Source organism: Chrysochloris asiatica, unplaced genomic scaffold (genome assembly GCF_000296735.1).
Source record: "Chrysochloris asiatica unplaced genomic scaffold, ChrAsi1.0 scaffold00017, whole genome shotgun sequence".
NCBI lineage: Eukaryota > Metazoa > Chordata > Mammalia > Afrosoricida > Chrysochloridae > Chrysochloris > Chrysochloris asiatica.
Genome location: NW_006408535.1, coordinates 6,633,132 through 6,658,637, shown reverse-complemented (window position 1 = coordinate 6,658,637; position 25,506 = coordinate 6,633,132). Strand labels below are relative to the sequence as shown.

The 25,506-nt window shown below is 36.7% G+C and overlaps 1 protein-coding gene across 2 annotated transcripts in view; it reads right to left on the bottom strand.

Moving 5' to 3' along the window:
- Positions 1-25,187, bottom strand: part of SEC23A (Sec23 homolog A (S. cerevisiae)) — a 69,618-nt gene extending 44,431 nt beyond the window's left edge. The window contains exons 1-8 of one of the 2 annotated variants that reach the window (XM_006835327.1): positions 24,953-25,187; positions 15,964-16,021; positions 15,648-15,734; positions 14,471-14,707; positions 8,176-8,255; positions 7,181-7,325; positions 2,644-2,802; positions 1,238-1,353 (exon numbers count right to left, since the gene is read on the bottom strand). In XM_006835327.1, coding sequence (XP_006835390.1) covers positions 1,238-1,353; positions 2,644-2,802; positions 7,181-7,325; positions 8,176-8,255; positions 14,471-14,707; positions 15,648-15,734; positions 15,964-16,021; positions 24,953-25,173 — 1,103 coding nt within the window. In that variant the 5' untranslated portion in view covers positions 25,174-25,187. The remainder of the gene's footprint in view (positions 1-1,237; positions 1,354-2,643; positions 2,803-7,180; positions 7,326-8,175; positions 8,256-14,470; positions 14,708-15,647; positions 15,735-15,963; positions 16,022-24,952) is intronic. The other variant, XM_006835328.1, reaches the window with a different exon arrangement.
- Positions 25,188-25,506: the final 319 nt, after the last annotated feature.

The following is a 25,506-nucleotide window of genomic DNA, read 5'->3' as shown; positions in this document are numbered from 1 at the left end:
AGTCTAGTGCTTATTCTACAGCACCACACCAAGAGTCCAAAGGTGAGACTGTTATTGTTGTTAAGTGCATTAATCCCACTACAACATTGATCCAATGTAGGGAGAATCCCAAGACTGTGGCATGTAACACCTTTGATCTTACAAGAGATAAAAGGAGAGAGAACTGAGCACAGATACAGGGAGGAGTACAAGAGTTAAAGCTTACAGAGGTAAATACTGTTATATACACCTCCTGCAATAATGGTGATCTATGAGTAGATGCATGGATAGACACACAAGCTGGACTATGTGGAGGGAAGAATGAGAGTATACCTACAAATATATATTTGTTGATGTTGTTAAGTGCCATCGAGTCGGTTCCGACCCATAGCAAGCCTGTATAGTGTTTCCAAGGAGCAGCTGGTAAGCTTGAACTGCCAACCTTGCAGTTCAAATTGCTTTGCAGTCTGGTGCATTAGCCCATAGCGCCACAGTTTTGACTAAAATAATATTTACCTTTGCTGTAAATATATCCATGACTGTGATGGAATATATACAAAGGCAAAGTTATGAAAACTTCTTAGAAATAGCCAAGCACCTTGAGGGGATGAGTTGCTTGGCCAGGGGGCCTCAGAACCATAGTCTCAGGGAACACCAAGGTCAACTGGCATAACATAGTCCACAAAGTCAATGTTCTACATCCTACTTTGGTGAGTAGCAACTGGATGGAGTCTTAAAAGTTCATGAGTGGCTATTTAGACAGGAACCGTGAGGGGCAGTGAATGTACATTAATGGGAAAAGAACAACTATGAAAAGGAGGGTAAAAATAATTGTAAAACCTAAAAGAATGCAATCACTGTCACTAAGCCATACATGTAAAATATGTTGAATTAGTGTTTTTGCTGAGTATATTCTCAAACAAAATAAATATTATAATGAATATATTTACAATATATATTAAATGTACTAAAAATCATTGAATTGTACAGCTTAAATGAGCAGATATTATGGTATGTGAATGAAATCTCAATAAAATAATGATTGCAGGATAGCAAAATCATCTTTTCAAATGAAACTTGCTCTTTTATAACTCCAGATTTTAGGAAAATATTTAAAGTTAGCTTTAATGAAAATAGCATCCAAAAACTGAAATGTTTTTGTTTGGAAGTAAGAAGATGATGACTGATCCCACCCCCAATAAGTTACTATTGTTGCTAACAAATAAAGGTGCATATGCGTAAAAATGTAAATACATACCCAGTAAGGTTAGGGCAACACTTCATCTCCAGGAGGCCTGTCTGATCTAATGCACATGCATAGATATCAATAACATGACCAGTTGTAGCTGCTCTATTAGCCAATGCTTCAAAATGCTACAAGAGATTTTTTTTAAAGTTAATTCAAAGTAATCACACAAGCCTAAATATCCAACAGATATTTTTTCATTAACATACCAAGATTATAGAAGAAGAATGAAAAACCCAGCAAGATTTAAACATGATTTGTTCTCATTTTTCATAATGTCTAAGAAACTGGGATAATAACTTCTCTAAGTCTGACAATTTCACATTCTTTTCTTTATAAGCCATTCTTTTTAATAGTCCAAATTAAGCTAAACTTGGAAAAGACATAGTTTGAGCATCTTGTTACAGATATATAAACACACAGAACACCACAAAACTCCTTTTCCTAGCTAAACCCACAACCAAGTAAACAAAAACATCTGAAAATACAGACACAGTAACAAAGGTAGTAAACAAATCTAAAGACCCAATTGAAAAAATTATTTGGCAGGGAAAAGCATCCACTAATGTTGTTGCTGTTAAGTGCTATTGCGTTGGTTCCAATTCATAGAGACTCTGTATGAGGTTTCTAAGGAGCTGCTGCTAAGTTTGAACCACCAACCTTGCAGTTAGCAGTCCAGTGCTTATCCTACTGTACCATACCATGACTCTCTCTATCCACTAATACTGATAGAAAACATCTGTTATTAATTACTTTTAACACTATAACAACTCAAAACTACCAAAAAGAAATAGGAGGTAATACAGCCAGCACTATATTATAAAGTGGGAACCACAGAGAATTTTTAAAATAATAATAATGGGGCTATCAGCAAGCAGAATTAATTTACGAGAATCAAGATTCAACACAAATGAAAATGTACTTGTATAACAAAACACAAATAAAAGACTTTATAAGAACAGAAAATAACTCAAGAGAAACTTGACTACTCAGTGGACTATTCAAGCTATGGATCATACACATATGGATAGGGAAATTTAATGACAGGATCTTTGAACTGGAAATTTAATGACAGGATCTAGGAACTAGAAATTTAGTGATAGAATCTTGGAACTAGAAATTGGAAAACTCAAGAAATTTTGCCTGAAGAGAAAGACATTCTTTAACATGAACATTATAAAAAGGGAAACAGGGCTTCCCCTCCGAAGTAATCTTTATATAATGCCAATTGGTACCTACAATGAAGTCTTCACATGTTTTAAACAAGAGAAAAATATAATTTAAGTCATAAAAAAGAGAGTATTCCTCCAAATGTAAAAATAGCAGCTTTGGTATCATTATTTCTATCAATGAATGTTGTATTTTTCCTCTTCTATCAAATGAACATTAATACAAAAAGACTTAAAAGTCAAAATTACCTTAGTTCCCTTTTTTACGTATTTGGCATTGTCTTTTTCAATGTCATGCCATGATCTTATAGGTGTCTTCAATTCATCTCCAACCACCATTCCAGGACCCTGAGTAGCTGGACCACCAATGAACATCATAATATGAGCACCAGTGTTGGGAAAAGTACACTATTGGGGGGAAAAAGTGATTCATCAAAAACAGTTTAAAGGAAGACATGAATGTACATTTCTGATAATAAATTTTATTATGTTCTTTCTAGACAAAAGAAAAGCATGCATTTTCCCAAACAGAAAATAATTTGATGTTCACAATGAAATTTAAAAATAAGTATATATTTTGAACACATTTCTTTTGAGATCTTATTCTAAACAATAGAACATTTCTAATTTTAAAATAATCTATATAATAAACCTGAATCCTATAAACAAGAATGGTCTTTCCTCCCACTTCACTAGTCCTAGAAGAGACAAAAGAGGAAGATAGAGCATCGTTTTCTGTTTTTTAGTGGTTTTGTTTTGGTGTTCATACTTCTAGTCCAAACTGATAGAGTACTCCAATCTACCTTCCTTCCCTACCCAAAACACAGTAAGGTAATAGAAAAATTACTATTAAGAAAAAGGTCTAACAATAAAAAACAAGAACAAGTGCTATTAGTTAAGTAATCAAAGATTCTGAAAACTACCAACAGCAAATTTTATTAGATTGAGAAAAGAATCAAACCAACATATCCTAGATAGCAAATGTAAACCAGATCTTAATGAAGAGATCAGTGGATCAAAGAAATACACAGTCAATCTTTAGATACAGCAACTGATGCCTAGTATCTTGCCATCAGCAATTCATAAGAAAGAGGGCTTGTACGTATAGAAAGTGGAACTGGAGAAGTTATTTAGCCTAGAAATTGGAGGCTGAGAGATGTACAAATAATCACATCCCACAATATCAGAACCAGCATAACTACTTTTAACAGTTTCTAGAATTGAAAATATTGCAAAATTAAAAATTAAAAAAAAAAACCCTCAGTGGATGAGGTAAAAGGTATGACTAAAGATCAAGTTAGAATCACACTAGTTGCCTTTTGAGTCAATTCTGACTCATAGCAAGTCCCAAGAGTGCAGAGCAGAACTGTGAGCCATACCGTTCTCAAGACTGACCTTGCAGAAGCAGACTGCAGGGTCTTTCTTCCCACGTACCTCAGAGTGGGTCGGAACCACCAACCTTCAGATTAATAGTCACACACTTAACCGTGTGCACCACCCAGGGACACAAAAGTTAGAGACACAGAACATAAAATTAAGAAAATCTCCTGGATATTGAAACAAAAGAAAATAGGAGGGAAAAAAATGAAGATATAAAGATACCTGGATACCCAGCATCAATCTAATGAGAGTAAACAATGTGAAAGACCAAAAAAAAAATGACTTAAGCTAAGGAATGATAGTGTTTTCTTAATGAAAGGATTTACCAAGAACTAAATATAAATTAATGAAAAAAGGATCAAACCTAAAGAGCCTAATGAGATTTCAGATTATACAATGACAGAGAATAGTCTAAAAATGACTCAAAGATCTGGTGAAGATGATTTAGAACCACTCAAACTACCAATCAGGTGGTAAGGCAAAAGACTAATTTAAAAGTTGGATTTGTAGGAACTCAGAGAATTTAAAGGAAACAAAAGTGAAACTTTTTTAAAGAAATCTAGAAAAAAATGAAAACGGTACTTAGAACTTTGATATATGAGTCTACACATCAAGCAACAAAACTGCAATGACATGGAGTTAGTCTTGTATCTTTCTGTGTTTATATTTACTCCACTTTGTTCTACAGTGACTAATATACTCAGACTACCACATTAGAAATGCTACTTAATTTTTCATTTTTATAAGCAGTTATTATAAAAAATCCAGAGTGTTTGTGAACTTCATTACAGTTTTAGAACAATATAAATGAGAAACTTTGATAATAAAACAAAATATAATTAACAAATCTGGGAAAGAACAAAGAGAGCTGTCATTTACTTCTCATTTTTCTACATCCTAGTACTTTATTTATTCCTAGTACTTTATTTAAGGAGCTTTGGTAGCGTAGTGGTTACGAGTCAGGCTGCTATCCTCAGGGTCAGCAGTTCTAAACTACCAGTTGTTTTGCGGGAGAAAGATGAAGCTTTCTGCTCCCATAAAGATTTACAGCCTCGGAAACCCTGTACAGTGTCATTTCGACTCCACGGCACATAACCACCACCACCAGCAGCACTTTATTTATATATTTTTACAAGGAATACGTACTACTTCCCTAATTGTCTTAAACTAGTTTAACAAATAAATAAAAATCTTCTTTTCATTCTTGTTTGTGTAGGTAATGGCAGCCATGTAAACCCAAACATCACAGAAAGTATATAAAGTACACATCTTCAATAAAACTAGAATACTAAGAACAGCCAAACTTCAAATGATCTTTGAGTAAAAAAGTAAATACTAAGTCCCAGTAAACTACCTCCCATGCTGCTTGTAAGCTTTCACGTGCAGTTAGGGCCATTCGGGGAAAACTGCAGTAAAGGAAAGTTGTACCACAGCTAAAACAACTGTAAGATTCAAAGGAAAACTTTAATAAGGAGCAATGAATAACTGCAAAAGCATAATCAAGACCCACAGAGGACTAGAGTGGAGAGTGAAGCGTCCAGCTGATAAGAGGAGAGGGCATATGCACAAGGACACCCACACTTGCACATAATACCCACTTGACCTGGCTTCAATGACTAGGTGATCAGAGCTCAACTAGAAGAAGAAAGAAGAGGAAAAAAAGAGTAATCTGATACAATTTGATGAACTTGACCTACACCTATGGAAGCAGTAGCTCAAAAGAGGGAATAAATCTTTACAGCAAGGATCATTCCCACCCCCTCCACACATGGAGAGGACAGGGATGTGCAACTTGGACATTGGCTATCCAAAATGGGGAGACTATAAAGGCAAGAAGTGACTGGCTTACAAGCTTTCAAGAGGGAACCTAGACCCAAAGGGTATGGAGGAAGGTAGAATCTCCACTGAGTAGTATCCAATCTGTATAGGCAGGGCTGATGAAAGGAAATGTGGATAGGTCTCTTGTGATACCATAGTGAATAATTGTTATCAGGACTGATTGTGAGGGTTGGAAATGTAAAGGTAGACATTTTGTAGCAAGGAGGGGAGTGATTAACTTTGCAGTCTAGGAGTGGAGGTCCCTGGGACCATCAAGGGAGAAGAGCGGAGAGTGGGACCCTATCCAGAGAAGCAGTGATGCCTGAGATGGAGGCAGAGACGAAGACGTGGAGTGTTGGAGCAGCTGGGGATTTTAGACACAGAGAGGGAGAGGGGCTGTGTGCTGATGACCGGGGGGCAAGCTTGTAGTGTATACCCTTTGGTTGGATGATGATGCATGGAGGGAATGTAACCATGGCAATGAAACGATACAATAGGATGAATGTAAAACTAATGTTCTCCCATGTAAACTATCACATAATTCACAATAAAATATTTAAATATATACATATATATAACCAAGAGAATGAAAATAAAATAAAGTAATAAAATGTGCCCCAGAAAAGGTGACTGAAATGAAAGATAAGCAAAGAAGATACAGCTATATATAATTGGAGCTCTTAAAGACAATAAACAAAATTAATATGTAAAACTATAATCCAAGAAATCCTCATGGAAATAAAAGAAGACCTGACTATCTTGAAAGGGCCCACCAGACCCCAGAGAAAATTAACTAACAATCATCTCCAAGATATAGCCTACTAATGCTAAATACTCACATTAACTATAAAAATACAGAAAAATGATCAAATAATTCCTCCAAGCAAAATAATCAACTGATTTACAAAGGAATTAAGACTAAGATTAGTATCTGACCTCTCAAAAACATAATCAAAACAAGAAAAGAAAGAAAGCAGTATTTTCAAAATAATCAAAGATAAAAAGTAGAAATCAAGGGTTTTAATTCAAAACCAAATTCTTCAAGTACTGAAGGAAGGAGCTTCAAAAGTTTTGTGGGAAAGTGGAATTAAAATATAATGAAATTTTCTATGAACTTTTTGAAGCCCCTTTACACACACACACACAACACATACATATTTCCTCAGTAATGGGACAAAATCCAACTACAAAATAAACATTTGGGTAAACATCTTTCAGAATCCTCTCTATGCACAAAAGGATAAGTCATTGTTATTGTTGCTGTTAAGTGTCGTTAAGTCGGTTCCAACTCATAGCAACCCTATACAGGGTTTTCAAGAAGTGGCTGGTGGGTCTGAAGTGCCAATCTTGTGGTTAGCAATTAAAACTTGATATAAATAAAATCACATACTCATTGTTCTAAGATCTGATTCTTTCACTAAACATTACTATATACAGTAAATCTTCAAAAAGGTTGTGGAAAAATGGAACTGAAAGATAATAAAAATTTTCCATAACCTTTTTGAAGCACCTTCATACATATTATTATACATGCACATGCACACACACATTTATGTTCCAAGAGACAAAAAAAGCCCCATTACACTACCTCAAGTAGTCCAACAGCTATGGAAAGTGCCACCCCAGAGGAACGCAAAGGTCTCTTTCCCTGTGGTACAGGCCAAGGGTCTCGCTGAAGTTCTCCCAAAAGATCTGTGAGATTCATATCTATCTTCTGTACTGGCTGTAAGAATCTGTAAAGCAAAATTAAATACAATGTCATATATAACTATTTTGGGGTTAGGGTTCTGTTTTCTGTTTATTTTGCAGGTTAGGGTTTAATAAACAAATTGTCCACTTTCTTATAAATAAATAAAGATTATTTGAATACACTGTAGACCAACTGTTCACAGATTATACACTGGAATCATATGGAGAGCTCGTTTAAACAGACTATGGACCGCAGTTTCAGTTTTTGTTTTAAAAGGTCTAGGCTGGGTCCAAGAATTTTCATTTCTAACAAGTGCCCATGGATGCTGATGCTAGTGGTCCAGGGACACATTTTGAGAACAGCTGCTACTAACAAAACATACAACCAACTATTACTTTCAGAAATGAATCTTTCATTTACTCAAAGTAAACTCTGAGGTTACTAGAAATAATCACATCAATACAGTTTTAGTGGTATCACCTTTGAATATCACTTAATTGTAAGTTAAGCAGATAAAATGAAGTGTTTCAAGGCCTGTTTTTGCTTGGTGCCCTCAATCCAGAAAAATTAAGTATTTCTCAACTTAAAAGTAAGAAATCAGGAATACAGCAAAAGTCAAAGTAACTCTTCTGTAATAATGAGAGTCTAAATAATTACAAAGTCACTCTTCTGTAATGGTGAGAGAGTAAATAATTACAAAGTCACTCTTCTGTAATGATGAGAGTGACACAATTTTACAATTCCTTCAGAAGCAACACTAATGCAATCAATGTACAGTCCTAAAAATATTTAACAATACAGTGCCACTGAATGCCTATATTCAAGCTAAGGATGTGGACTGATTAAAATCGCTACATGAATTGTAAAGTTCTCACTGTCTTATTAATTATTACCTATTGGAAGGAGGAGGTTGCTGCACCTGAGGACCACGAGTTGCTTGAGTAACTGGTACTTTAGAAAGGCCCAACATTTCCTGTAAAGAGAATCTTTGTGTGATATCCATCTAATTAACTTTAAAATTATTAACAGTTTACAATGTTAGGCTCAAACATACAGGTATGCAGATGGCTGAGAACAGGGCAGGGTTTCATTCTGTTGTGTACAGAGTTGCTATGAGTTGAAACCAACTCAGTGGCACCCGATAACAAAAACATACCAGTTCCTGGCCTAGGAATTAGGAATGCAAACATAAAGAACACAAGGTCTCTTTCCTCAGAAAGCAATCAGTTTAGTCAGGGAGACTGCCAGGTAACTAATAACAATATAGAAAAAGAATCATTAGAGAGCCAGGTACAAAGTGTTATGTGAACAAAGCAGAGGGATAGTACTCAGAAACACTTTATTTCTATTTGTTGTTGTTGTTTAGTTCCATCAAGTTGGTAACAACTCATAGCTACCATGCATAGGGTTTCTAAGGAGCAGTTGGTGGGTTTGAAACATCAACCTTCCAGTTAGTTGTCTGGTGCTTACCTCATAGTGCCATGTCAACCTCAGAATAAGTTATTATGTAAACTGAATGTCTAGACTTGTTAACTTATGTTCATTTAGCCCTGCTTTAAAGCAACCTTTTCTTAAACATCTAGTAATATCAGGCATATAATGAAGGAAGAAAAAAAGTCCCTGTCATTGTGGATATAAAAATCAGGTAAAACAGAAATTGATCAAATCATCAAATAAGTATAATGGGGGACTATAAGATACCACGACTCCTGGTGTGACGCTGTCAGATAAGCACTAGACTGTAGACCACAAGGTCAGCAGTTCAAACTCACCAGCTGCTCCTTGGAAACCATGTAGAGGGTCGCTACGAGTCGGAAACGACTTGATGGCATTTAACCACACAAAATAAGCTACCCAAAAACCCACTGCCATCGAGTTAAATCCAGCTTATAAACAACCGTGTAAGGGACACAGAAGAACTGCTTCTTACAGTTTCCAAGAAAGTAAATCTGCCTCATTTCTCCCATGGAGCAGCTGGTGGGTTTGAACCACTGACCTTGCGGTTGGCAGCTCACTGATTAACCCACTGCATCACCAAGGATCCTTATAAGGTACACCTCCCTCATCTATACTTGTTAACTTTCAGACGTAATGCCTAGTCAAGCTGCCAATCTGGTTTCGAAATTTACATGTGAGTAGAATCCTCCACAGACTCATGAAAATGCTATTTTACTAAAGTTTTCTTAAATCTAGAAATGCTTAGTCATGAAATAATAGAATAAAAGCATGTATAATAGAAAATCAGAACATCTAAAGATATGCAAAGAAAAATACTAATGCATTAACTTGCTGTATTTCTTATACAGACAGTAGAAATAGGAACTTTTCATTGGGAAAATTATTATTGGCCAGATTCTGTAGTAAAGGCTTCATCTCATATACTACTTCCTCATAAAATAGTAAAAACAAAACCCACTGCCATCAAGTTGATTCCAACTCCCAGCAACCATAAGACTGAGAGAACTTCCCTATAGCATTGCCAATACTGTAATCTTCATGAGCTGGACTGCTAACCACACGATCAGCAGTTGGCTACTCCCAAAGATTTACAGCATCGGAACCCCCATCCAGGGTCGCTGTGAATCATAACTGATTTGGTGGCACTACCACCACCACTAGCAATCTTTGTGGCATCAGACTGCCACATCTTTCTCTAACTGCTAACCTTTCTGTTAGCAGCTAAGCACTTCACCATTATGCCATGAAGGCATTTCATAAAACAATAAAAAAGATCCCTTAATCCCTGTGTTACAAATAAAAACTAATTTTCAGAAATGCTAAATCACTACATAAGTAAATGGTATAACAAGATTTTAATCCAGGTTTCACTACAAAGCCCTGGAAAGACTTTGTATATATTATATAGGTTTCCCTCACTCTTTGAAATTAGAGCATGTCTATGAAACATTTTATACATAGAAACAGCAAAAAGTGCAGAAGCAATTACCATTCGTTTATATGAGTAAAAAATTTTGAACATTCTCAGACCTAAAAGATAACCTACCAAATTGTAACAAATAATCCATAAAACCTAAAATAACACAAACATTTGGGGCATCAGAAAGTTCGTGGGATAACAGAATGAAAAGATAATGGAATTTTCCACAGACTTTTTGAAGACCCTTTGTTGTACAACGTTCACAGACACAGCTCAAAACTATGGCGGCTTAATGCTGAGATGCTGAGTGTAGTTTCCAAGGAAGGTTTTTAGTATACTGCCTCTTCAGCAGCTTGCTACAAAACTAACTGCTGTTTCACTTTTCACCTTTTTTGCTCTCCTCAGATTTCTTTCCATTAGCAAAAACAGGTACCAGTATGTTTTTGATAAAAGTGAAGTGGGGCAAAGGCAGGTGATGCCTAAACTGAGTATTCTCACGTTATTTCCTTTGGTACTAATGATAACCTTGTAGTATCAAGCCCACTTGACATCACTTAACAACAATTATAACCTTGCAAAATTGGTATTGGTTATCCCTTTTCAAAGATGATGAGACAACAGAAATCAACTCAATATCATACAATTAAAAGAATCTAAGATTTGGCTCTAGAACTATTTGGGGAGCAAAGATCATGTTCTTTACAACCAGATGGAAAGAGAAAGAAGGTAAACATGTTTTAAAGGTTCTAAAAGCATTCATTTGCCTTTTATAAAAAGAAAGATGTTTATATGCTATGCAATACACATTTTACAGGAGAAAGACAAGGCTTTCTGCTCCCATGTAGATTTAAAGCTTCGGGAATCCTACAGAGGGTCACTACAAGTCAGAACCAACTCGACGGCACTAACAACATTAAACCACTTTAAGTACATTTATAGTAACAACGATGACTAGCATTTACATGGGGAAGATTCATTTAATTTCCTTGACCACTCTACAAGGTAAATTTTATTACCCCCATTTTGCAGATGAAAAAAACGAAAGCACTGAGAGGCAAAAACTTGCCCACTTTCTCTGCTGTCCCATGTCCAAGTTACTCTGCGTCCTGTGTTCCTAAAGGAATCTGCTATTATATCTTCTGAAGCCTTACTCATCTCACTCTGACTTTCTCTCTGTTGTCTCTCCCCCATAAGCACATAACCGCATTCAAGTATCCTCCAAATACACCTCTGTAGTTGAGTTCTCTTTCAAGCTCCCACACTATGTCCTTTCTTACCTGCAGCAATAAACCTCTTGAAAGCGCAGACTTTAATTTTCTCTACTTCTTCAATTCTCATTCACTGCTCAATTTTCAAGATCTACACTTTTGTCTCCCTTAAACAAGTTGGCTTTTTTTCTTATAATGACATAATAACCAAATATAAGAATGCATTCTAAGGTTCAAGCTCTCTCTCCTTCTCAACAGTTCACTGTGCTAGACACTACGTTCTTTAAAGTTCTTCTCCCTTTGCTATAATGTCCTCTATGAACACCTAACCCACTGCCATCAAACTAATTCCAACTCATGGTGACCCTACGTGTGTCAGAGAGGAACTATACTCCATAGGGTTTTTTTCCAATGGCTAATCTTTCAAAAATAGATCAAAAGCCTTTATTCCAAGTCATCTTGGATGATCTCAAACCTCCAACCTTTCAGTTAGCACTGAGTGCATTCACCATTTCTAAGTTATTCTCTTTTAGATTCACAATTTCATCATCAAATGCCCCACACATTGTGTCATGCAAGTTCTATCTTTGGTCTTCTTTCCGGATGATGACCTCATATATTTGATAACTCTATCTACCAGTCATGATCACCTGGATACCCCAAAAGTACATGAAACTCCATTGTTATAAAACTGAGTTTATTATCCTCCCATTCAAACCTGCAAAGTCTTCCAGTATTTTCTTTCTTTCTGTCATTGTATCCATAGTTTCTCCTCCCCAATTTAACAAGCTTTAATTGTTGTTGTTGTTACGTGCCTCTGAGTTGGTTCCAACTCAAAGCAACTCATATAGGGTTTCCAAGGAGTGGCTAGTGGGTTTGAACCACTGACCTTGCAGTTAGTAGCCCAGTGCTTATCCTAAAGCACCACACCAGTATTCCCTATAAAATTTCTCATTCTTTCCTATTCATTTTGGGCAGAGTACCTCTAATGTATGATCTTTTTTACAGGATTATATTTCATCCCCCAGGGTAATGGCTCTCAATTTAGGACTGAATCTGAATCACTTAGGAAGTTTCTTTTCAAATTGTTGTTGTTGTTATGTGTCGTCAAATCAGTTCCAACTCATAACAACCCTGTAAAGGGTTTCCATACCACCTACCTTGAGGTTAGTAGTTCAGTGCTTATCCTACAGTGCCACTTACTTTCATGAAAAATCCTACCATCTCCCAATACAATTACCCATTCACTTACTCTCTCGTGGTCTATCGAAGTCTCTGGGCAGAAAGGAAGAATTTGAAAAATCTCCCCTAAATGATTTAGTATTCTACATATAACTTCCTTACCTCGGAAAATAAAACTTGGATTTGCACCAATGATAAAAATGTTGTTCTAGGTATGAAAACATACATATAACCCTAGTTCATACATTGTTGTTGTGGTGGTTAAGTGCTATCACATAGGTTCAGACCCAAAGCGATCCTATATAGGGTTTCCAAGGAGCAGCTGGTGTGCTTGAGCCAACAACCTTGTGGTTCAAACCAATCTTGCAGTCCAGTGCATTAACCCACAGCGCCACACCGTAACTCCCAAGTTCTCAAAATATGTTCCCTCACCAAACAAGAATTGGTTTTTAGTCCGTAAGTGAGATGTTAACAAAGAAAGCCACGTGGGATTGCTCGCTATCAGTTTTTGGCATGCCTCTTTGATAATTCCTTCATTTCTCTAGTAAAATACCTTCAATTTCACCATAAACTTTAAAGATACAGTTAAAAGCCAAAGGTGTTCAATCTATGTGGTAACACTTTAAGGCAAATAAAAGAAAACTGATGACAATACTAAATAAAAAGTCTTCATTACAATATAATTATACTAGACATTTATAATGAAATATTTTCTATTAGTTTATATCCGGATGAATTTATAGATATCTGAGGGGGCTTGAAAAAGGTGTGTGGAAAAATGAAATGAAAAGATAATGAACCAGCTGATAAGAAGAGAGGGCATATGCATAAGAACACCCACACTTACAGATAATACCTGGCTTCAATGACCGAATGATCAAAGCTCAACTAGAAGAAGAAAGAAGAGGAAAAAAAAGAGTAATCTGATCCAATTTGATGAACTTGACCTACACCTATGGATGCAGGAGCTCAAAAGAGGAACAAACCTTTACAGCAAGGATCATTCCCACCTCCTCCATACACAGAGTAAACAGGAATGGTCAATTTGGACACTGGCTACCCAAAATGGGGGTGGGGAAGAGGTTACAAAGGCAAGAAGAAACTGGCTTACAAGCTCTCAAGAAGAAGCCTAGATCCAGAGTGCACGGAGGAAGGTAGAATCTCCACTGAGTAGTAGCCAATCTGTCTGGCCGGGGCTAATGAAAGGAGATGGGTCATTTGTGGTACAATAGTGAATAATTGTTTATCAGGACTGACTACGAGGGTTGGAAATGTAAAGGTAAACATTTTGTAGCAAAAGGAGGCAAGTGATTGACTATGCAGTTCAGGAGTGGAGATCCCTGGAACCATCAAGGGAGAAGAACGGAGTGTAAGACTCTACCCAGGGAAGCAGTAACGCCAGAGATGGAGGCAGAGAAGATGATGTGGAGAGATTTTGTGGCTGGGGACTCTAGACCCAGAGAGGGAGAGGGGCTGTGTGCTGATGACCAGGGGGACAGGCTTGCATCATTGGTGGATATGTATGGAGGGGAATGTAACCATGGCAATGAAACTATATATGATAGGATGAATGTAAAGCTAATGTTCTCCCATGTAAACTATCACATAATTCACAATAATACATTTAGAAAAAAAACATAATGGAAGTTTTCTAAGAACTTTTTAAAGTTTCTTCATATATAAAGTGATGCTGGCAGGTTAGACCCTAAACACATTGACAACTATGTGAAACTGCTTAGAGAAAGGAGAGACATGATTTTTATAACAAAGACCATTGTAAGGATGATTTTATCAACTACACTCAGGGATACATCATCAATAAGCTCCATTTTCATATCTGTGAACTGATCTCCAAACTACAAGGCAAATTGACATTTATCTACTCATTATAACAGATCACATTCTCATTTTGTTGTTTACCTGCAGTTGTTTGGCAGACAGATCTTTTGTTCCTCTAAAGACATAGCTTTTTGAAATGCCTTCACATCCAAGTTCATGTACCTGTACCATTCTCCCAAAAGTAATAAGTCCAACCAAAGCTGTAGGTGGTAAAAGACTTAATGACATCTGCATAGATTCTTTGAGGGCTTGTAAATCTTCATCTTCCATGCAAGTATCAACCACATAAAGAAAGATCAATGGCATCTGAGGACCACGCTTTTTAAAAACAATTTGAAATAAGAAAAATGAAGTTTTTCTTTAAGGTAATAACAGTTCAGCACAACATAAATGGATAGTCAATAAAAGACAAATTAAATAATTCATAATATATCCATGCAAAGGAATCTTAATATAATTCTAACAAAAATGAAGATTATCTTGCATTGCTGTCATTAGAAGATAAACAATTGGCATCAAGTAAAATGTCAAGTTTCAAAACACTGTGTATAGTTATAAAGAGAGGACTTTCATCTTCCATGTCATTTAATACCATGAGGTTTCATTAATTATAACATGTATTTGTTACTCTTAAGATTTTATTTATTTTATATATAAGTATATATATATATACATATATATATAGCTAAAAATAACATGAGGTAATTTTTATAAAATAATTATTTAAAGTTAAACTAGATTTCATAAATTAGAAACTAGACAAGCTATACAAATTATTGACTGGTCCAAGACAAAAAATTCTGTTTATTTTAAAATATCCTTAAAGGATACTATTACTTCCTGACCTTAAATATACAGACAACTATGTGCAACTCTTCAGAGAGGTGATAAATTATTTTTGTAACAAGAACCACGATAAAGATTATTTCATCAACTATACTCAGGGACACATCAGCAGGCTCCATTATTATATTTGTGAACTGCGCTTTTAACTACGAAGCACAATTAATACTTTGTTGATTTACTATTATAACAGATCACACCAGTATTCTAGTCACACCCACTGAATAATGACAAGAATTTACTTTACTCAAATTGACCTTGATCAGCTTGACAGTTATTACCTTTGAAATGGCCCATCAATTCAATGTGAGAATTAAAAATGATGCCTTTTAAGTCATATCAATTTATGAATTATTTTGTTAAAAATTATTGGATGTTAAAAACTTTCTTAAAAGGTTTGCTTTCAAGTTCTTACCAGAACTACATATTCAATGCTAGAAAACTGAGGTAAAAGTTCAGCAGGTTGATTCAATTCAGATATGCCAGCATAGGTAGGTGGAAACTACAGAGAGTAAAAAACAAAAAATTTGTAACAAATTATTTTCCAGAAAGAGTAATAAACTTTCAAGCTAAAAATAATGATTTTACAAATAAGTACTATAATCATATTAAAAATGCTCTCTGTTTCTTTTTAAATAGTCAATTTTCTTTTGGTCTAGTGTTACTCCACTGCTTAGTAACTAAACTTGTGTGACAGCATCAACATCTGCAAGGGGGAGAGGGGTTCTTACCTGATTCCTTTGATAACAAAAATTGCAAGCCCAAAGTTTGGCTCGATAGTCCACTTGACTGTTTCAAGAAAGAAGAAGAAAAAAAAAGAAGAAGAAGCATTAGCTCATGTTTCAGTTAAACTTTATACAAAACTTATTTCAGTAAAATTAATCTTCCCAAAACATGAACACATTCAATTTTTGAGTCAATGTATTTAAAAGCCATGTATTTTAAACTTAGAAGTTTCAATATCTAATCCATACTCTAACAAATACAAATTCACCTACACGGTGAATCTGTTGTGACTTTTAATATTAATAAATATCAATAATGAAATAAATAATGTTTTTTCCCTTCAAATGATTTAGTGAAGAATTTAGCATAATTGGATTTCAAGGAACTCTGGTAGCATAGTGGTTACAAATCTGGCTGTGAACCGCAAGGTCAGTAGTTCAGAACTACCAGCTGCTCCGCGAAGAGAAAGATGAGGCTTTCTGCTCCCATAAAGATTTACAACCTCGGAAACCCTGTTCAGGGTCACTCTGGGTTGGAACCGACTCAACGGTACTTAACAACAACAACAACACTTGGATTTCACTTTAAAAATTCACTGTCAGCAGGTCAATTTTAATTCATAGCGACCCTATGTAGGGTTTCTATAACTGTAAATCTTTTCTGGAGCAGAAAAACCTCATCTTTCTCCCACAGAGTGGCTGGTGTTTTGAATACCCAAACTTATGGTTAGCAGCCCAACACTTCCTCTACAACACCAACAACTTGGTCTAGAAAACAGCTATTCATCCAAGTCACAAAGATATCAGCTGAAAGCCATTATTCTAGGTGCTGTTGGTACAACAGCAAACAAGACAGTAAAGTCCTTGCTCTCATGGAGCTTATAGTCTAAAAAGGAAAAAGACAAATAGATGCATGAACATAAGGCAAAGACAGACAAAGCATGGTGTGACAATGTGTCTAGGAAGGGTTATTTTAACAGCAGGCCTCCTCAGAACAGACATCTGAAAGATAGTCTGAAGAGAAGGAACCAGTTAAGGGGAAAATTGAGGGCAGAGCAATTCAGGTAGAACGCAGTTATTGTACAAGTTCCAAAGTAGGAATAAATTCGACATGTTCAAGGATCAGAAAGAGGGCACTGTGGTGAAGGCGTAATTTAAAAAAGCATAAAAAAACTGAATGGTACAAGATGAAGACATAAATATTGATAGAGGCTACATCACATAGGGCTTTACAGGTCTTGATAACGAGGTTTAGAGTTTTATTCCTAGTGTAATAGGAAGTTATTGGAGGATTTTAATAATCTGTTTCCATGCTTAAGACTACTGCATATTGCTAGGCATAATATGCTACAGACCTAAAAGCAATGACACGAACACACATATCTGCATCGATGTTTAGTGAAGTGTTTTCACAACAGCAAAAACGTAGAAGCAAGGTAAGTGTCCATCAACAGATGAATGGGCAAACAAAATGTGGGGCACATGCATACAAAGAAACACTACTCATTTTTAAAGAAAAATGAAGTCTTTATACATGCTAAAAATTGATGAGCCTTGAAAATAGTATGCTGAGCAAAATAAGTCAATCACAAAAGGCTAATTATTGTATGGTCTCACACACAGATGAAATGACAAGAATATGCTAACTGTATAGAGAACAATAGTTACCAGTGGTTATAAGAGGAATGGAGGAGGCGGGAAAACTACTCATTGAGAAGGAGTGAATTTTGGTCTGTGGCTACCAGAAATTTGGCAGCAACTAGGGCAAGAAGCCCTGGTACTGAGTAAGGGCATTGGACAAGATGCATTCTTAAGCACTAAGTTACTAATCAAAAATCAGTGGTTCAAACCCAAGAGCAACTAACTACGCAGAAGATGAGGCAATCTGCTTCTACAAATATTTTCACCTTGGAAACGTGATGGGGCAATTCCACTCTTCCCTATATGGTTGCTGTGACTCAACACTGACTCAAGAGGAAGGGGTTTGGTTTGGGGGCAAAGGACAATGTTTGTTTATACAACCAGATTAACATAACTGTTATCATTAAAGTGTACATGGGGTAAAAAGGTAAAATGGCAAATAAAAATATCTAATATAATTTTACAACTACAACTTCTGTTGTTGAGCATTGTAGAGTCAGTTTCCACTCATAGCAATCCTGTATCGATAGGGTTTCCAAGGAGCAGTTGGTGGATCTGAACCACTCATCTTGCAGTTGACAATCTAGTACTTATCCTACAGTGCCATACCAGCACGACACAACTACAACAGCAGCCAAAATAATTTTACAAAATAATTTTACAAAGTTTAAAGACTGTATAATTAAGCATTTCACAGGATCAATTTTCTTGGATTAAAGGTTTATAGTCATGGCTTCAAGTGTCTACTGAGTCAATTGGTCTAATGTTGTTTTTAGAGTTTCTGTTTTTAAGTCCTACTTCAGTGAGCTAGCACCTAGGGTCTTAAAACTTTGGAACTAAACACATAAAGTGCAACAACTTGTCTCTATTCACCTAAACACCAGAGGAAGCAAGAGATCCAGGAATCAGAGAAAGAAATCAACCGCAAGTTTAACTTCCTCCATACACGAGTAACCACCATTATTGGAGATTAGAAGAAATGGATAGTGCCAACTACCAAGGATACATGTTTTAATCAAGGAACCACTCCATGGATCCTGATCAAAAATGTGGAAAAGAACTTCAAACTCATGTGGGAAGCAGAATTTGGACCCTAGGAGAACCCCCTTGGACCAAAACAATTCTACGAAACCATTGTTAAACGATAATTTAGTTCTATCAATACATGTTTAAGGAGCTCTGGTAGCACAGTGGTTACAAATCGGGCTGCAAACCTTAAGGTCAGCAATTCGAAACTGCCAGCTGTTTCGCAGGAGATAGATGAGGTTTTCTGCTACTGTAAATATTTACAGCCTCAGAAACCCTGTTCAGGGTCACTATGAGTCGGAACAGACTCCACAGCACATAACCACCACCAATACATGCTTGCCTCAGGTAGAGCACAGCACTCTTACAAAGAAATATCTATAAGTATAAACGAACAATTCACCAAAAGCACAGATGCGCACTTTTAAGGGGCAGAGAGTCTAAATTAATGGTGACACACGAATCTGGGTAGAGACAGAATGGTGACGTAATGTGATAGGACCAATGTTAATTATCTGTTAATGCACAGATTGGGAATGGATGCATATTTGGCTATGTCTAATGACACTAAAATATCTCTGAAATATCATTTTTAAAAAACTCTACCTGCTGATGAAATAAGATGACTGAAAAGCAAGAGTGAAAATAGGAAAACCAACGAGAAACATAATAAATATTTCCAGAAAAAAGATGACAGTATTTTGAAGAGGCAGTAGCAGAGACCAAGTGATAAGAGTTGGAAATATTCTGGAGATAGCAAGGACCAGATGTGCTCGTGGACTCGGTTTGGGAAGGATGAGTGGAAAGAGGGTTAATGATGATTTCTGAGATTTTTTACTTAACCTAAAGGACACTGTAACATGCCACTCAGCTATTACTTTTCTAATCACACAAGCTAGTTTGCTACATAGTCATCACCAGTACTCAAAGAACACTGATTGGACATAACAGTTTTAGTTTTTACAGTACCACTTTTAAATGTGGTCTCCTTATAGAGTCCCAGGCAAGATGGAGGAGTAAACAGCTGTGCTGAGCCAACCCAATGCAACAAAAACATGACACGGAGTGAAGCAGATACAGATGGTGATCCTGGAACCCTGAGTATCAAAGGAGAAAACAGAGAGGTAGATTGAGTGCTAACCAGAAAAGGAAGATGAACAGGAGAACTGAGAGTGAAGAAAAACAGGCGAACTGTGGGCTGGCATGGCACAGCACAGCCATTCTGAGCAGCTGTTGATACAGCACACTATATCAAGATGTGGCTGGAGGTTGGTGGTAAGGGGGTGCAAGTCTCCCTTATTCCCGCACCTTCCTGGCAGCCAGGGGCCTGGCCATTCTTACCCTCAACAATTCATCAGCCAGTGGTATCCCCTCCTTTTCAGTTTTTATTTTGCCTGAGGTCAGGTGACTATAAAGCACCTGTGCTTCTGGAGGTATGTGAACCCATCGTGAACTACTCTACACAGAGTGAACAGAGAACTAACTGCATGCACACTTGCAGTCTCTATGAAGTTCACCAGGAGACAGGTGATGAATGTCTGAGAATACACCAATATACAATCATCAACTAAATATAGATACAACATCATATGTCTCAGAGAAAGACGACAATTTCAACTTACACAGAGAAACATGGCAGAGTGCATCATATAAGTGACCACAGTACAGAATCAGAAAACTACACACGAAATCAAGGAAAACATAGACAAAACTCTGAAAAAATTCAAAGTGATAAAATAATTGAAAAGCATGAGAACCATACAAAAACATCAATCAGAAAGAAGACTAAGACTTCAGAAATAGATAAGGCACTGAAAGAACAAAAAAACAGAATTGACTCAATGGTAAGATAAATTACTAAACTTAAAAAATTATTTCTCAATATTTATCTATTAGAGACACAATCAGAAAAAAAGAACAAAAACAAATTAGAAGAAAGCCTAAGATTTACATGAGATGCTATCAAGAAAAATAACTTACATGTGATAGGAATTCAAGAACAGAAGAGACCAAAGAAAAAAACATCATAGAGAATAATGTCCAAGAGTTGTTGGAAGAAAACTTCCTTAGCATCATGAAAGACAAGAAGACAGCCATTCAAGAAGTTGAACAAGTTCCAAACAGGATATGCCCTAAAAGAAAATCATCAAGAAATACTATATTCAAACTTTTCAAAGACAAGAAAAGAATCAAGAGCAGCTCAGGAAAAACAAAAAGTTACCTACTAAGTAGAACTAATAAGACCAAGCTTTGATTCCTCTGCAGAAACCATACAGCAAGAAAACAGTGAAATGACATATAAAGAAACAATTGCTGGAGAACAAACAAGATGGCGGATTGGGTGGAAGTGCAGTGAGGTGCTCCATCAGCAACAACACAGAATACCAGACCAAGCAGTTTCAGGGGATGGTCCCATAACTCTGAACCACATATAAAGGAATATTTAGAAGGTTGGAAGGCTTACAACTAGGGGAATTTGTAGCAGAAGCAAGAAATCCATTGCTTTGTTATTCAAGATGCTCAGCTGCTCCCAGAGCCACCATCATGGGCGAGACCAAGCAGAAGAAGGATCAGAGCAGCCACGAATGCCTGACAGAACTGTGAAGATAAAGGTGTGGACATTCTGTTTTTTTTTTTATCTGTTTAATGGTCTCTCACTTTCTGCACAACTCCATTCTGGTGACTAGAGGGGGCCTGAGCAAGTGGACATCCCACCCCCACCCCTGGAGGGTCCTACTACACATACATGTTCACAGATCTCCTCAAAATTTAAAGAGACAGTTTCCACTTAAAACCAAATGGCAGCACAAAACGGCCACAGCCGGCCCAGAACTGTTTATCACTAGGAAAAAGGCCTGAATGGGGATTGTGGAGTGGGACAGGCAGACTAAAAGGAAATAGGCCAAAAATTAAATCCTGAGTTATGTCACAACAACCAACAGTGGCATCTTGAAATTATTCAGGAAGAAGAGAAACCCATTTCCTGATCACATCTACCTAGAAGCAATTAAGGCCACAGATAACTCCTGAATATGCCCAAAAAGCAGAAGCAGACGACCATATCAGCTCATGTCCAGAAACGAGATAAAGTGACTGAGACAAATGAGCTGGAAGTAGACCTCCACTCCATACTGGAAGATGGGCAGGCTTTGGAAATGCCTGAGAAGGAATTCCTAAAAATGATTATAAAATGTATCAAACACTATACAATGCAGTTGAGAAAAATAAGGAAGAAGTCAGGAAAGCACTACAGGAACAATCAAATAAAATAGTTACAGCATTAGAAACAATGCAAAACCTATAGAAAGAGGTCCAAACAATTAATAATAGAATATCAGAAATGGACAATAAACTGAAAGGGCAAAGGAGCAGAATCAAGAGTTAGAAGCCAGAATTAGTGAGCTAGAAGATAAATCTCTCAACACTACTAAGATAGAAGAGCAAGCTCAAAAAAGGAAAAAAAAAATCTGAAGAAGGCGTAAGATTCATGTTGGACAACATGAAGAGGAATAACTTAAGAATTATTGACATTCCAGAACAGGAAGAATCACACAAGTCCACAAAAGAGCTTCTGGGAAGACAATTTTCCTAACATCCTGGAAGCAAAAAGACAAGCATTCAAGAAGCTCAACGAACCCCAGGATGCATAGACCCTAAAAGAAAATCACCAAGACATATAATAATCAAGCTATCCAAAATCAAAGATAAGGGCAGAATCCTGAAAGCAGCTAAGGAAAAGAGAAGTATAACATACAAAGGCAAGCAAACCAGATTAAGCTCTAATCTCTTAACAGAAATCATGCAGGCAAGAAGACAATGGGCAGACATATATAAAACCCTGAAAGGAAAAAAAAAACAAAAACTGCCAACCAAGAATCCTCTACCCAGCAAAGATGTCAATCAAATACGATGGTGTAATCAAAAGAGTTCAGGATAAACAGAGGCTAAGGGATTTTGCCAAACCCAACCCTGCTATGAAATACATCCAAAAGGAAGTTCTGTGGACTGAGAACTAACAAGAAGAGACAAACAATAACCAGAGAATGACGTACGTGGCAGCATCACCCTGAACTCAATCAACAAATGGAAGAGTCAAGAACAGAATAAAATTATAAGAAAAGAGGATCTGGGAGGTCAGTCCATGATCAAAACAATTACAATGTGAAAGAAGGTAAACACAGAGGAACAGAGATCCAGGTGGTGGGAAAGTCAGGTAGATTACAGAATAAAATAGACTGTCTTAAATGGAGGGAACAGTTAATGGAATATAAGGTAACCACAACAGTGGGGTTGGGGCGGGGGGTTTAGTTCAGGTGTTGGGGAGGGCAATACAAGAAGCGGGGAGGAGGTGGAAGAACAGGACAGGTAGGGGAACACTGAGACAGGTTTGTATATGGCCTCAGTAGGACAGAGGTAAATACTGATGCATGCTCAACCTTGGAACAACAGGGCTCTGTGATGCAGAGAACTAGGCATAGCTAGAAGAGGGGAAATGACACCAAAATGCTTGACTGTCTTATGAATATTGATTTCCCTTGACTACTATTTTGAAATAAACACTTGAGTGGGATAGAAAGAATGTTGGAAAACACGATTATAGAAAACGTGTAAGCCCGTCGTCAGCCTATAACTGATTAGAATACCTAAAAGGGTTCTAAAACTTGCTCAGTGAAATAGCCTTCTTACAAAGCTTTTGGACCTTAGGTGGAATCCTGAGTCCCACCCATAACCTTATGAGGTGGGACATTCCCATTATCAAGGACAAGCAGACCAACCTGGAATAGCTAGAGCAACAGAAGATACGTCTTCAAAGAAAGGTCATCAAAAAACGAAACAAAAATGTCCCCACTGAATAGTTTTCATCTTGTCTAGATGGGTTTGGTGAAAAGAGATGGGGATAAGATTTGTATGATTCAATAGTGAGTAATTATTATCATGACTAATTGCAACTGTCACAGTTGTAAAGGTAGAAGTTTTGTAACAAAAATAGGGGAGTGGTTAATCTTGCAGTCCAGAAACAGAGGACCTTAGGACTATCAAGGGAGAAGAGCACAGGCAGAATGCGGGACCTTATCCAGAGAAGCAGCAACACCAGAGATGGAAGCAGAGATGGCGTCATGGAGTGGGGGAGAGGCTGAGGACTCTAGATTCATGGAAAGAGAGGATCTAAGAGCTGTTGGCCAGGAGGCAGACTCACAGAATGTGTTCTTTGGAGGTGTAAATTATTATATATGCCTGAGTGCTGTTTTTTTTTTTTTAAAAAAAAAGCTAAAGTGAATAGAGAGAAATACTGCTAACTGATGGTACATAGAGGGGATTATAATCATTGTAATGAAACAAAGTGTAAGATTTGTTGAATGTAAAACTGATGATCTTCCCTGTAAACTTTCACTCAATTCACAATAAAAACCTTAAAAAAAGAAAAGAAAAGAAACAATTGCCAACCAAGAATCATATATCCAACAAAACTGTCAATCAACTATAAAAGCAAATTTAGGTCATTTTCAGACAAACAGAAATTGAAAGAATCTGTAAAACCAGACTAACCATACAAAAAATACTACAGGGAGTTCTTTGACCAGAGAACCTAAACAACATGAGACAACAATCTGAGACTAACGTACATGACAATATCACCTAGACTCAACCCAGATATTTTGTTAAGTGCCATCAAAACAGTTCCAATTCATAGCCACCCCGTGTAGGGTTTCCAAGGAACAGTTGATGGGTTTGAACCAAAGACCTTGCAGTTAGCAGTCCAGGACTCCAACCTAGATACAGAGGTATGCAAAATAAACATACCTATAAGAAAAACTAAAAGGAGAGAACCAGAGATACAGTTTCAATAATGATAATAAAAAAACATAATATAAAAAAAGGAGTAACATAGTTACAAAACTTCCCAATAAAGAAATCAAATAGATTTCAAGAAAAAAACAAAACAAAACCTAACAGTAACCCTAAAATTTAGACCAAGACTTATTTCTAGCCTTATCCCAACCCTTGCCCCTAACACTAACCCTAGTCCTAATCAGAACCTTAACAATAAATGAAATCTAGGCTACCCTAGACCTAGCCATAGTCCTAACCCTAACCCTCACTCCTATCTACTCACATCCCTCAAAAAAAAAGGTATTCTCTTTATATTCATTATAATCTCGCTACATCTAGAAAGATCCTAATATTTTGTAGCTCTTTGGATTTGACTATCCTAAATTTGAAAACTAACTATAAACAAAAATGGACATTTTTACAAAAGTGAACACTAATTAAGCTACATTTTTTTATTCGTATCACCACATTCATTTTTGCCATAGTTTGAATTTACCATAAAGGATTCAAAACTGCACGACAAGTGGTCCTACTACACAGTACAGGTTCATATTGAATAGGAGGTAAGTCGGGTCTCTCCTTGAGTGGTGTAAAGAGGGCTGCCACTGGGACAACCATTCTTGTAGCTTCGAGTCGACTTGATGGCCAAACATTCCAACTAAACCGGACTCCATCTCGTTCTTCATTTTGTTGGATAAACTCTAAGTAGGTTGTCATTATAACGCTTGTTTCTTATTCCTGTAACAAAATAAAAAGTTATTTTTAAAAACTCAAAGTCTCATAAGAAGGCCCATTTTTGGCAACATTAACCCATTAGAAATCATGCCCAAATAAAAATATCTTAGAAAATAATTAGCAAGTAACAATAACCCTACTTACAACATTAATGACTCCCCAAAACCCAATGTCCATTATGCCCAATAAGAAATATTTTATTCTTAAAAGTGATAATGGTCACACCCACACTTGCAGATAATACCTACTTGCCCTGGCTTCGATGACTGGATGATCGGAGCTCAACCAGAAGTAAAAAGAAGAGGAAAAAAAAAA